Genomic DNA, 12,134 nt, shown 5'->3' with positions numbered 1-12,134 from the left:
GATGCATTTGTATTGCATTCAAAAGAGCTCTGTTATCAGCACCACAATGGAAAATAAAACCATATCCGCACCGGCTGGGCCGGATCGGCACGGAATGGAACGGTTAAGCAAAGAAAACGGTTTGGCCCGATGGTGGAAAGTGGCTCAAATCATACCTAAAACAGCTAAATCTGGTCCAAAGTCAGTTCCATTTAGAGAACATTATTGTTTTGTCTGTAAACATCCGTTCTTTTGCACTTTTTTGCATTATTTGTTCAGTGCATGGCAACAGATTGATTCGTTTTTTGGATTTAAGTACAATAAAACAGCACATTTGATCTTCTATATATATATAAAAACACACAACTACTCTTCAAATGAAACCACTCTGGTTGAACAGTGGAAGAATGTCTTTTGACTGTGCCCGTGTGAATGAATCTGCTGTGTTCATGTGTCATTTGGTGCACTCATGTCTCCGCTCTTGTGTGCCAGTGTGTGTGTTAACCAGACAGAACAGTTGTTATTTCTGATGGCTACCACTGATAATGCAGTGAATTTGATTATTTACATAGAGAGAGTAACAGACCACGGCTCTGATTTGGGGTGGCGACACTCCCCGTACGGCATCGCATCACTGGAGGGGTAACAGTCTCTCTGGGACCCCTCTCTGAGCGTGTGTGATAGCACAAGAGGGGGTTTCCAGACCCAAGACATCTGGTACCCTGATAAGATCAACAATTGAAAAAGCTCTTACTAATGAAGGGCCTCTCAGACACACACTACTGAGAATGGGCAACTCAACAGCTGCCCTACCACAGCGAGAGAGATGGAGAGGGTGAAGGCTACTTAACCATCCAGGAAGTCCATTCCTTGCCGATCACAGATTTCTTTGGACTTAGTTGTTACAGCAATCATAGAGATACCAATCTATGGTAATATGTTTAGACTTCAAGGACCAATCAAAATGACTATAAAATATGCATGTGTGAATGTGAGTTTTTTTTTTTTTAAACTTAGATGTACTTTTTGGACCAAACCTCTGGCCCGGAGGAAGGTTTTATTGCTCTTTCGTAGCTCAGAAGTCTTAATGGAGTCTGCTGGGGTTAGTGTAACTTTGTCTCAGATGTTTCTCCTAAAATCCCTAAGGAGAAATGAAAATAGACACAAATGTGACAATTGCTGACGTGCTGTAAAATCATAGAGCTATAAAAATGTATGTTGATAGCATAGTGCAGATCATGTTCGAGCTCATATTAAAATTTGATTGCTGACTTTGCTATTTTGGCAAATATAAGCAGTTTGAGACATTGTCAATATATCTCAGTATATATTAATTTCTATATTAATTTCAATATATTTACCTTATGACAGAATTTTTTTTATACTGTATATTTATATAGTGTATGCACTCATTTAGATCATTGGATAACTAGATAAAAATGTGTTTTCTCCAAGTGTTGTGATTTAGTGGTCTGGCTGATAAGTGAAAAATGACAATGTTTTGTTGAGTTCGAGATGCTAATAGAGTGTAGCCGAGCATTAGTTGAGAGAGACAGCACATCATCTAGATATATGACAGTAGTTCATTAGATACACTTCTATCCCTCCTCTCTGTCTGTGATTTATGGAGAGAGGGAGAGAGAGTTGGTGTCAAACAGGTCTGACACTTCACATCCTCCCGGAGGATGTGATCCTGACGTTCCAATGGAGAACTTTAACTCCCAGCTGTCATTCCTCATCAAACGTCCAAATTATCTTGAGTGTTGATCTTTCTCTCTCTTTCAGTGCCCCATTCTTTGTCCTCTCCTTTCACATAATACTTGTAAATGTAAAGATTTATCCGCTTTCTTTCTTAGATTTTTAGAAGAAAACACTGCAAAACATCCCCAGATGATTTTTTTCCAAGATTGTCTAAGCAATGCCATCCACATTAGTTTCATTTTACTTGTGTGTCAAGTTTTGTCTATTTCATTCATTCTTCCTACAATACCACAGAACTCAGATAACTTGGTCTTGGAGGAACTTGATGAGAAATGAGACACAAAATCTGAGCGCAATTTGAGACCTTGTTGAGCAGGATCTAACTGGTTCTAAGATAAACCTTCTTCCTTTCTTTCTTTCTTAAAACTTCTCTACTGTATTTTCTACTGAAGGAAACATACTTTTTTTGTGTGTTTATGTATGCAAGTCTGTATGTGTGTGTGTGTGTGTCATGTATGTCTTTCACTGTGAATCAGGACTGATTTGTCACCAAAACCTGAAATAAGTCAAGGGGAAAATTCAATACACACATGAAATAATGCAAATCCGCTGTGCTCTCTGAAAGCCCTCACTGTTGCGCTGTGGTTGATAGGCCCGCTCGCCTACAGGGACCCCCCACCCCCCCTCCCTCAGCTCCGTCCCCTCCCTCTCCTTCCTATGATATCATTATTACTGCTGTCTCAGCCTTGATCAGTAATGTCAACATCTTTCATATTGACGAATGTGCTGTCTGCTCATATTGTGCACTGAATGCTTTATGGCCAACATAGGACATGAATCACTCCTGCTCTTCAGTGTGGCTCACACACACACACACACACACACACACACACACACACACACAGGCCTTATGTTGTTCTCATTCTCTGGCTGACACACACATGTAGCTCCTTCCCCTTTGAGAGTGTGTCCATTTCTGATGAAAGCAACTGTTAGGCTTAATTAGTAAATTGGCAGCAGTTCTTATCCACATGAATCTCACTGTGTGTGTGTGCATACATGTGTGGTCCATCTTATAACGTGCATTGTTATTTGTGTTTGTGCGCCAAAATTGGACATTACAGATCAGTGAAAGCATTTCACACTGTCATCCGATAGTGAAAGTTCACGGTCAGCGTTTTTTCCCCCACACATCTGTGGAAGAACGCAACTGCATGTCAATAAATGCGGGTAACACAGTGGGGATGTGTGTCCTTAAAGACCTCACAATGAGGTAATAAAACTTTTCTCTGTCTCTCGCAGATGTCAGCGATTGAAAACATGGCCGAAAAGCTGGAATCCTTCGGCTCTTTGAAGCCAGACGGCGGTGACATCATGCGTTCCGTTCCCTCCATGTTCGACTTCCGGGCTCCACCCACCACCCTTCCTGAGACACTGTTACGCAAGGGCAAAGAGCGCTACACCTGCAGGTAACCAGGATGATGAACATCAACTTAGAACGTTATGGCCATATCTTATAAAAAAAATTTAAAAAAAACAACACTTCAATTATATACATTTTAAATACCATGAGTAAAAAAATAATATATATATATATATATTATTATATTATATTATATAGTGTTGGCTAAGTTACTAGAAAATAGATAATTACTAGCTACTTATTACATCCTCAACAGTGTTATTAGATTACTGTACTAATTACTCTCTCTAAAAAGTATCACATTACTTATTACTAATTACTTTCTTAATCACTTAACAACCTCGACCAGTTGAACAATACAAGGATAGACATAGACATGAAACTGCTCATTTAATTCTTTCAAATAGATAATATGAAATTGCATAAATTATTCTTGAACTGTCCAAAGTATTTAAAGGGAGAAGGTTACATTAAAAACATACATTTTACACTGCAAAAAATTATTTTCTTAAATGCTTAGAATTTTTGTCTTGTTTCCTGTCCAAATATCTAAAAACTCTTAAATCAAGAAGCATTTACTAGATAAGTAAAATGACATAAGAAATTCTGTCTTGTTTTCTGATAAAAAAATAAAAAGTGAGTTTTAGCTTATCAAGTAAAGTGTAAAGTAAAGTAAGTAAACAAACAACTAAGCAAATTGTATAGTAACTCAACAAAATATCATGGTTGTCACCAATACTGGTATTTTGTGACACCCTCAAATAGGATCAACTAAAGTATAATAAATAATATTTAGTATATTACTGGTATTTATTATATAATGTATTATAGTGATCATGTTTATAATAACTTTTTGTTTGTTTCATTAATAAGATGTTTCAGTAAACATGTGTTTGATGTTTAATGAGTGTTGACAGCACTGAGCATGGAATGCAGAGTGTTTTTGGGAAGCCTGTTTGTGTGTGTGTATTGCTGAGTATTGTTCCTGGAGATCTGTTTCCTTCCCCTATAGATACTGTGGCAAGATATTCCCACGCTCGGCCAACCTTACAAGACATCTACGGACACACACAGGAGAGCAGCCTTACAGGTGACACACTCTCACACACATACACACTAATACTGCATGTACAGTTTGATGTATTCAATTATTCACACACTCAGCAAATAGCATGTAGCACATCAGTCGACTGCATGAAAAGAGGTGTATATGGACCAGTGTGCTACTGTATACACCGCAGAATTTCGGATGAATCCGGGAGTATTACTGACCAGATATGGGTAATACCACGTATGCTGCAGAAATGATACCTATTCGGATGTGTGTTACTGAGGTATTATTTCGTGCAATGGCCATTTGTTGCCATGGATTAATGCACCAAGAAGCTATATTGAAATATACTGGCAGAAGAATGTCATTTCTGTTTCAGTGTTATTTAATAATGTCAGTATAATCTGTACACAATATATATAGATAGTGTGTCATCACAGATCGAGGACAGTTTGAGATATTGTTGAGATCTCTTCTGAAACTCTAGAGTAGAAAAGTTAGAAAGTGGTTGCTTTTGAAGTGAACTGTTCTTATATTCACCACAGAAGACTAAATGTACTGTCAGTGAATACTCGGAACTATGATGGAGATTAAATTTGTGATTTTTAGGGGAGGAAAAAGTCATGGAATTGAATAAAATCCTAAAATATCATATACATCTCTATAGTAAATGCGATTTTTGTCGTTTATTCTTCGATACATGCAGTTATTGTCATTGGGAAAGAGTGAGGTGAAGTCAATGAGGGTGAAGGACAGACAGACAAGGAGACTGAAAGAAGTATGTATGAATAATAGAGGCGATGAGTGCCGTACAGCTGTGGGCCAGCAAAGGCAGCTGGGTAATTAGGCCCGTGTTTGGGCCTCAGACTCTTTCAGGGAGTATTAAAATACTGCACAGAAACAGGCGTGCGCACACACTGCGTTTGTGGTCCGTCTGACCACAGGGGAGGTTTGTACAGGGCTGTGTTACTTTCCAGATAGCCTCAATCTCCTCGTGCTGGCAGGGCTTTAAACGAGCCGGTGATCAGCCTTTAACTACAATTTAATTTCTATTTTTTTCTGTTGCTTTTGGAGGGGGGCGAGACGGAGAGAGCGAGGGAGAGATAACAGGTTCCTGGGAGACGCAGTTTAGCGCACAACTCCACGGTCGAGGGGAAGATACGATCGCGTAATCATACGGGATAATTCTGCGTGAAGAGACTTGGCACATGCAGTCGTTTTCAAGGCAGAGGGAGGATGTGGACGAGAGAGTTTGAGTGTTACTGAGTTGGCCAAAGATTAGAGACAAAGAGTTCATGACCACTCAATCACCCCGCGTGTGTGCGAGACAGATAAAGCGAGAGAGTTTGATTTCTCGTGTCTGTATATTGTATTGTCTAATTATGTGCATATGTGTCTGTGTGTCCGCAGATGTAAGTACTGTGATCGTTCGTTCAGTATTTCATCGAATCTTCAGCGCCACATCCGTAACATCCATAACAAAGAGAAACCCTTCAAATGCCACCTGTGTGACCGCTGCTTCGGGCAACAAACCAACCTGGACCGGCACCTCAAAAAACACGAGAATGGTAATTTATCAGGTATACACACACATATTAATAGATATATATTCTTCATCATTTTTTATTCACATTTGTTAGCAACTGTTAATGGTTAAAAAAAAAATTATTTAATAAATGTTGTATTTTATGCGTAGGCACGGCGATGTCGTCGCCCCGTTCAGAGCTGGACAGCGGCAGTGCCATCTTGGAGGACAAGGAGGATTCGTATTTTAACGAAATACGAAACTTCATCAGTAACACGGCACGGAACGCCACATCTCCGTCACACTCCGAGGAAGGGTAAACACCATCTTCTTCCTCTGGTACACTAATACATGCAGTGTTCATATATAGACTTTAACTTTTAAACGCAAAAACGTCTTATTTGTCATCAGATCCTGGGCTTAGTGGTTAGTGAATGTGCTCAAACATTGAGCTTGTACAAGTGGCGCACGTTATTATTATAACCTATATTATTATTAATGAATCAATTTTATTATATTTTTATTAGATATTTATTTCATATTTTTATTATTATTTTTAAATTAAAAAAACTTTTTTTATTTCAGCCATTTTAATGTATTTATTTATTTATTGTTTAAATTCAATGTCAGAAGTTAGACACATTTTTTTATGTTAAATTTTAGGTATTCACATGAAAAGTCAAACTTCAAATTAGTATCTTACCGAAAACTTCACTCAGTCATGTGCGGGTTCACACACACACACACAAGCAAACTCACCCGCAAACAGAGTGTCCATTAGGCTGTCAGTCATCAGTTGGCGCTAGTTGCCTGCGGCAGAATGGAGGTTATTATACACAAACATTACTGAACACAACACTTCTCATGCCTTATTCATTAACCCTCACCTCTTGAGTGAATACCATCACATGAAAGAAACGGACTGGTATCGCAGTGTGTATTAACCGCACATGTGAACGTATCTGTGTGTGTACATATATTCTGTATGGTTGTTAATCATTACCCTGTCGCCTGCGGTTTTTAAGAGCAAAGATTGGGGCAGGTCTCCAGAAGGACGTGATTACTGATTGGACGATTGCGAGCGCGTGCAGAACGCTGTTGACTTTTGGCTGCGTGTGCGTACATGAATTTTGCCATCTGCATATGATAATTATCGTTGATCATTTCCCAGCAATGATCATCAGGTTGGATGACGGTTTAAATGTTTGACCTGGTCATCCGTGTGTGTGTTGTGTGCGTGAGACAGATTGAGTCAGATAAAGATCTTAGGTTTTTTGATTTCTTCATTGTTTCATTAACAAGATCCTAGAGTCATTACAACATCGACTGTGTGTGTGTTTGCGCGCGTCCCACATCTGGTCCCAACATGTGTTTTGTGAACAGGAAGTAGGTGTGGGAGAGGAGGTCAGAGGTCGCTGAATGTTTCCTGTCAGAGTGACTGCTCCTGATAGATACTTTATCCTCCACAAATTACCACAGCTCTCTCTAATTAGCCGATCTGTTTTCATCATCACGCTAGCGTTGCCTCTCACTCGTTCTCGCGGTATTAGCGGGGTGCAGAGTGATGAGAGGAGGTGATTTCTGGGATTATCCGAGATGTGAAAAGGGTTAACCCTCGCGCAGTTACGCTAATCCGAGGAAAGAACGGAGGTGAGAGATGAAGCCTAGAGGAAAATGTTATTGCTCAGATGTTGCTCTTTTATAGCTCAGCAGACATTAATGGAGAGTTTCATTTAAGTATCTACTTTGTCTCAGATTTCATCTAAAGATCGTTAACATACAATCACAATATTGAGCTATAATATCAATTTGGATAGCTAACCTAAAATGTCTCCTGGAAGATCAAATTTGACTTTATTTGCAGATGGATGTGGTGGGTGGATGGAACGATAGATAGAGATTGTAAGATGAAATTTATTACTATTTTAATTTTATATATTATTATTGCATTGATATTTTCTCTCTCTGATCCATCATTTCTGGCTCATTTCCAGTTGAGGTTCTGTAAACATTGTTATTAGTGACACCGGTGGCCATTAAGTGAACTGCAGCCAGCAACTTCGCTATTGTGCACACGTACCGTACAAGAGACTGAACTTGATTCAAGGCCCTAAAGTGCTTTTTTATTCTTTGCTTAGAAGTAAAAAGAAGTTGGAAATGTCTTTGTAGTGATATAATGTTAACGAACATCCAGAAACCGTCAACGCTGCTGAGAGCGACGCTAGAGGAACATGTAAATACGTGCTGCGCGCTTTTCTCTCAATAACAGAATAAACACACAACAAAAATGCTGTTGGTGAGAAAACAGCTGTTAAGAAAGCATCTGATCATAGCAATGTGGATGTTTGCATCAATTCACCAGCATCATGTCGACAGACATAATAAAATTACACTATTATGATAGGTTGGTTATAAAGTATGTTGTGACTATAAAATATACAAATCTGGCTATGTGAGACTATAGTTTGAGTTAATCTCTTTTCATTGCATGACACATTGACATTACAGTACAGAATGGCTCTTTCAGCATCATCCTGAACATTGTATAAGCATTCGTTTCATGTGTCACAGAACGGAACGGTGTAAACATCACATCCATTTGATTTTCCCAACACAGAGTCCTTCAAAAAATCAGTCTACAGGCTTTCAAAGAACTAGGAAGTCGGGGAAGGTCTCGTTTTTTAAGTTTCATTACAAGCTGTTCACACACTGCCAATAAAAAAGTGATATACATGAAATACATGAAAATTCTTACATATAGCCCCTTTAATAGATATTCTCTTATTGAGATCTCTCGATTAGATGGAATCTTTCTCTGAGAAATTTTCATTGCAAACATCTGTATACACAAACTTATATTTTCTTATCCTCTCTGTATTTGCAATTTTTCCTCTCTGTTTTTAAAGTTCGGATGGGAAATTGCTATTTTTAAGTTGAGGAAAGAGTAGAATCAGGACAAAACGAGTGATTCAGCCTTAATGTGTCTCCTTTGGCTGGCTGGCGTGTGTGTGTGTGTGTGTGTGTGTGTGTGTGAGTTTGGATAGCTGGCCTCTGTCTCTGTGGGGAAATGGCTGCTTTGGCAGCTCCTTCTCTCCACTCACCAAATGGACTGTCAGCTAAATATTTGGCCTATTAGATGAATTGGAGATAAAGAAGAAAATAAACTAGGGAAAGAGGAGATGTGAGCTGTCTGAGTGAGAAAGAGAGCTGAAAATAAGTGAGAGGAAGTGTAGAGGCCTGCTGTCTAAGTGCCCCGCCGATGGGCGGCTCGTTTCTGCCAACCAGGGGCCCTCGTAACTGATGACAAACAGTCTCTTTCTCCAACACACTCGCCCTCTTTCTTTGAGCATTTCCTCTCATTTAGAAAGCGTGGGCATGTGGTTCTGCTTTTTATGGTGGTTTATTTGTTCGAGACAAACAGAACTAGGTTTCAGCGCTAAATGATTTTCTTTCTGTAATCAGGGATTGGCGTATCAGTCAAAAACTCATGCCTGCATAACGTCATTACATAACGATTCTCTCTGTTCTCCATAGGCTCAACGGCAGTCATTTTGATGCCGACAAAGCCCTGCCTGGCCAGGGGTCACGTGACCTGGACGAAGAAGAAGGGGAGGAGCTCGGAGCAGAGGAAGAGGAGGCGGAGAATAGCGACTGCGCCAGGAAACCCTGCGAGGATGGCGTGCCTAGCAGTCTGGACCATGACATCATAAACGATGACATCGATTTCGAGGGACCAGATGATCTAGAGAACAGCAAATCCTCACCGCAAAGGTACGCGTACAAAAAATCCCCACCTGAAAGTACTTGTTATATCCACTCATTTTTTGGTTGTAAAAACGAATCTCTGCATCGTTTTCAGGTTTAATGAGGATGAGGATGATGAAGATCACAGCAGTTTCTCCACGCTGGATCACATCCGTCACTTTAGCATGGAGGACGGGGATCTTAGCGACAGTGACGTCGGCAGCTTTGGCCCCGCCCACCTGCAAGAAGGCATTAAGCAGCCTCTGTACAGGAAGTCTAAGTCACAGGTATGACCGTAGTCAAATTGAGTATCAGATTTTCCATGAATATAGTTTGTGTATTTGTAACTGTGTATCTCTCTTGTTTATAGGCATATGCTATGATGCTGTCTCTAGCTGATAAGGATCCACTCCATTCGTCTACCCATAATGCCCCGATGTGGCACAGTTTGGCCCGCGCTGCAGAACCCAGCGCCATTCAGTCTCTCAGCCACGTATGACACCTCCATGTAACCATGTGACCTAACTTAACATTGTGTTACACTACCGGTCCACACACACACACACACACACACCTGCACAAGTGCCCAAATCCTCATGCCATACGCACCAAGGTCCCATGTACATGAACAAATTATCGATTGACTGTTTGATTGATCAAGTACACTTAGTAGGAATGACAGTAGTGTCAGTAATTTCGATGGTGATGATGAAGACGATGATGACAATAGTAGTAATACGTAATAATAATTGTATTTATTCTGTCAAGTTCCAATGTTTTGCACAGCAGTGGCAGCTGGTGAACAGTTTTTGAGATTGCTAATGAAACGTCGGTGTCATGTTTGTGAGTTTTGTCCGCTAAAACCGTAGTTACTAAGAGTAACAGATAAGAGTCTTCCACAAGACAGATGTGATGGCAGATTATTCAGGCGCAATCGCCTGCCGGCCTGTGAATATATTTACAATTAACGACGTCACACACGCAAACACGAATACAGACACACAAATCACAATCATGTGTGTTTTTCAAGCATTTTAACAGTTTCTTTTACAAACTTACGCGAGGAGTCGTGGGGTTTAGTGTTTCTCTTTTAAGATATTCTCCAGAAGTTTGTGAATTTAAAAACGTGAACAGATAAAAGGTGTGACCTTTAGACCTCTCACTGACGCTGCTTGTTAAAAAAAAAAAGGGAGTAAGGAGCGAGACAGTGACTATTTTCAAGTTCTGTCCAATTAAAGCACTGCATTACCTTCAACCCACTTTCCCGCCAGTTTGTGCGGAAAACAGACGCTCTTTTTTAAGTCGCTTCTTTTTTAAGTTTGGAAGGGTGGTTGTAAAAAAAAAAAAAATTGCTAGCAACTTTTTTTTCTAAATTGAGAAAAACTAGTGTAAGAACTGAATCTGTAGAATTCGCGTAAAGGGCATTTTATCGTTTTCCACGGTAACCTTTTCCATTAGTTGGCGAACGATACCACTAAATAGCCTGAATGCTAGTCTTTAGCTTCACCATCCTCGTGTGTCTTTCATTTATAGACAATCATGGGTTTCTTGTGTTTTTTTTTTCCCTTGTTGTTTGTTTTTTTGTTTTTGTCTCACTTTTTTTTTTCTTGGTTGATGTCTCAATGTTATTGCTGTGTATCTTGAAAGTTGTATTTATTTCTCTGCAAACTGTAGTTTGTTTACTGAATAGCACTGCTCTCAAGCGCCCCCTTGTGTTGAAATGAAGAATTTCTCACTGAAAAGTTTGGGGGGACGAGACTCTACCGGGGTTTGTAGAAGTCTGAATGCCAGATAGTATTAAACGTTCCATCACAGCTTATACTTCTAATAAAACTGGTAAATGATATAGATATTACTAGGTTTTTTGTATGACAATTTATTGATTCAACTGTAAAATCAAAAAAAAAAAAAAGAGCAAATCGAGGGGGGGAAAAAAGGAAAGAAGAATAAAAACAGCTGATATTATTTCTTCTTAAAACGCATGATTGGTCCAAGCTGTACCTGACATTTTCTATGGTTGTCTGCAAGCTTGTTTGACGTTTGGGTCCATGTTGATTTCTTGTGCCAAACCTTTGAGAAAAGCCAGATTTTGTTTATCCTCACGAGGTGAAGGACCAGATCTTTCCTATTTCACTTTGTTTGTTTGTTTGTTTGTTTTTTTGTCGATGTTTATAATCCCATTTTTAAAAGTAATCAGTGAGTTGAGGTACTTCTGTTTTAATGCTTTCTACAATGTAACTGTATTGCATTATAATTCAATACTGTGGGAGGAGTTACTGAGAAATAAAAAAAAAACTCCTGTGTGGGCGTACTGTGCACTCTCCGAATGTCTCCGTCTCCCTTGATATCTTTCAGGTTGACACGTCAAGGTCATATTTCAACCCAGAATCAAAAGAAAAAGATATAATATATGCATGAAGAAAATGAGGCCTATTTGTAGGACCAAGATTGCTTGCAAAAGTTGCTGGCGCCGCTTGATTTCGCACAGACGATAGACGCACATCTTTCTAGAGAGCCGCATAAAACCCTTTAGATACCAGCTCTCTCACACACCCACTCGTATTATTTCACACCGAGACGCATGAAAATGTCGTTCACACACACTGGCAGACAGACACAGCGCGAGTCTGATCCCCGGTCATCACTCTCACACAGGCCCACTGTCCCACAGCCAGCGAGAGTCTGAGAGAGAGAGAGAGGAGGGAGGCAAG

At 39.7% G+C, this 12,134-nt stretch overlaps 1 protein-coding gene across 11 annotated transcripts in view; it reads left to right on the top strand.

The window, feature by feature from the left end:
* mecom (MDS1 and EVI1 complex locus) overlaps window positions 1-11,746 on the top strand; it is a 166,960-nt gene extending 155,214 nt beyond the window's left edge. For 9 of the 11 annotated variants that reach the window (XM_084419420.1, XM_084419418.1, XM_084419413.1 and 6 more), the window contains 7 exons: window positions 2,983-3,149; window positions 4,116-4,193; window positions 5,565-5,734; window positions 5,851-5,995; window positions 9,214-9,450; window positions 9,539-9,710; window positions 9,794-11,746. In XM_084419420.1, coding sequence (XP_084275546.1) covers window positions 2,983-3,149; window positions 4,116-4,193; window positions 5,565-5,734; window positions 5,851-5,995; window positions 9,214-9,450; window positions 9,539-9,710; window positions 9,794-9,922 — 1,098 coding nt within the window. In that variant the 3' untranslated portion in view covers window positions 9,923-11,746. The remainder of the gene's footprint in view (window positions 1-2,982; window positions 3,150-4,115; window positions 4,194-5,564; window positions 5,735-5,850; window positions 5,996-9,213; window positions 9,451-9,538; window positions 9,711-9,793) is intronic. The other 2 variants (XM_084419416.1, XM_084419415.1) reach the window with 1 other exon arrangement.
* The last annotated feature ends 388 nt before the right edge of the window (window positions 11,747-12,134 follow it).

This window comes from Rutilus rutilus, assembly GCF_951802725.1.
Source record: "Rutilus rutilus genome assembly, chromosome: 9".
Lineage (NCBI taxonomy): Eukaryota > Metazoa > Chordata > Actinopteri > Cypriniformes > Leuciscidae > Rutilus > Rutilus rutilus.
This window is presented reverse-complemented; position numbering and strand designations above follow the sequence as displayed.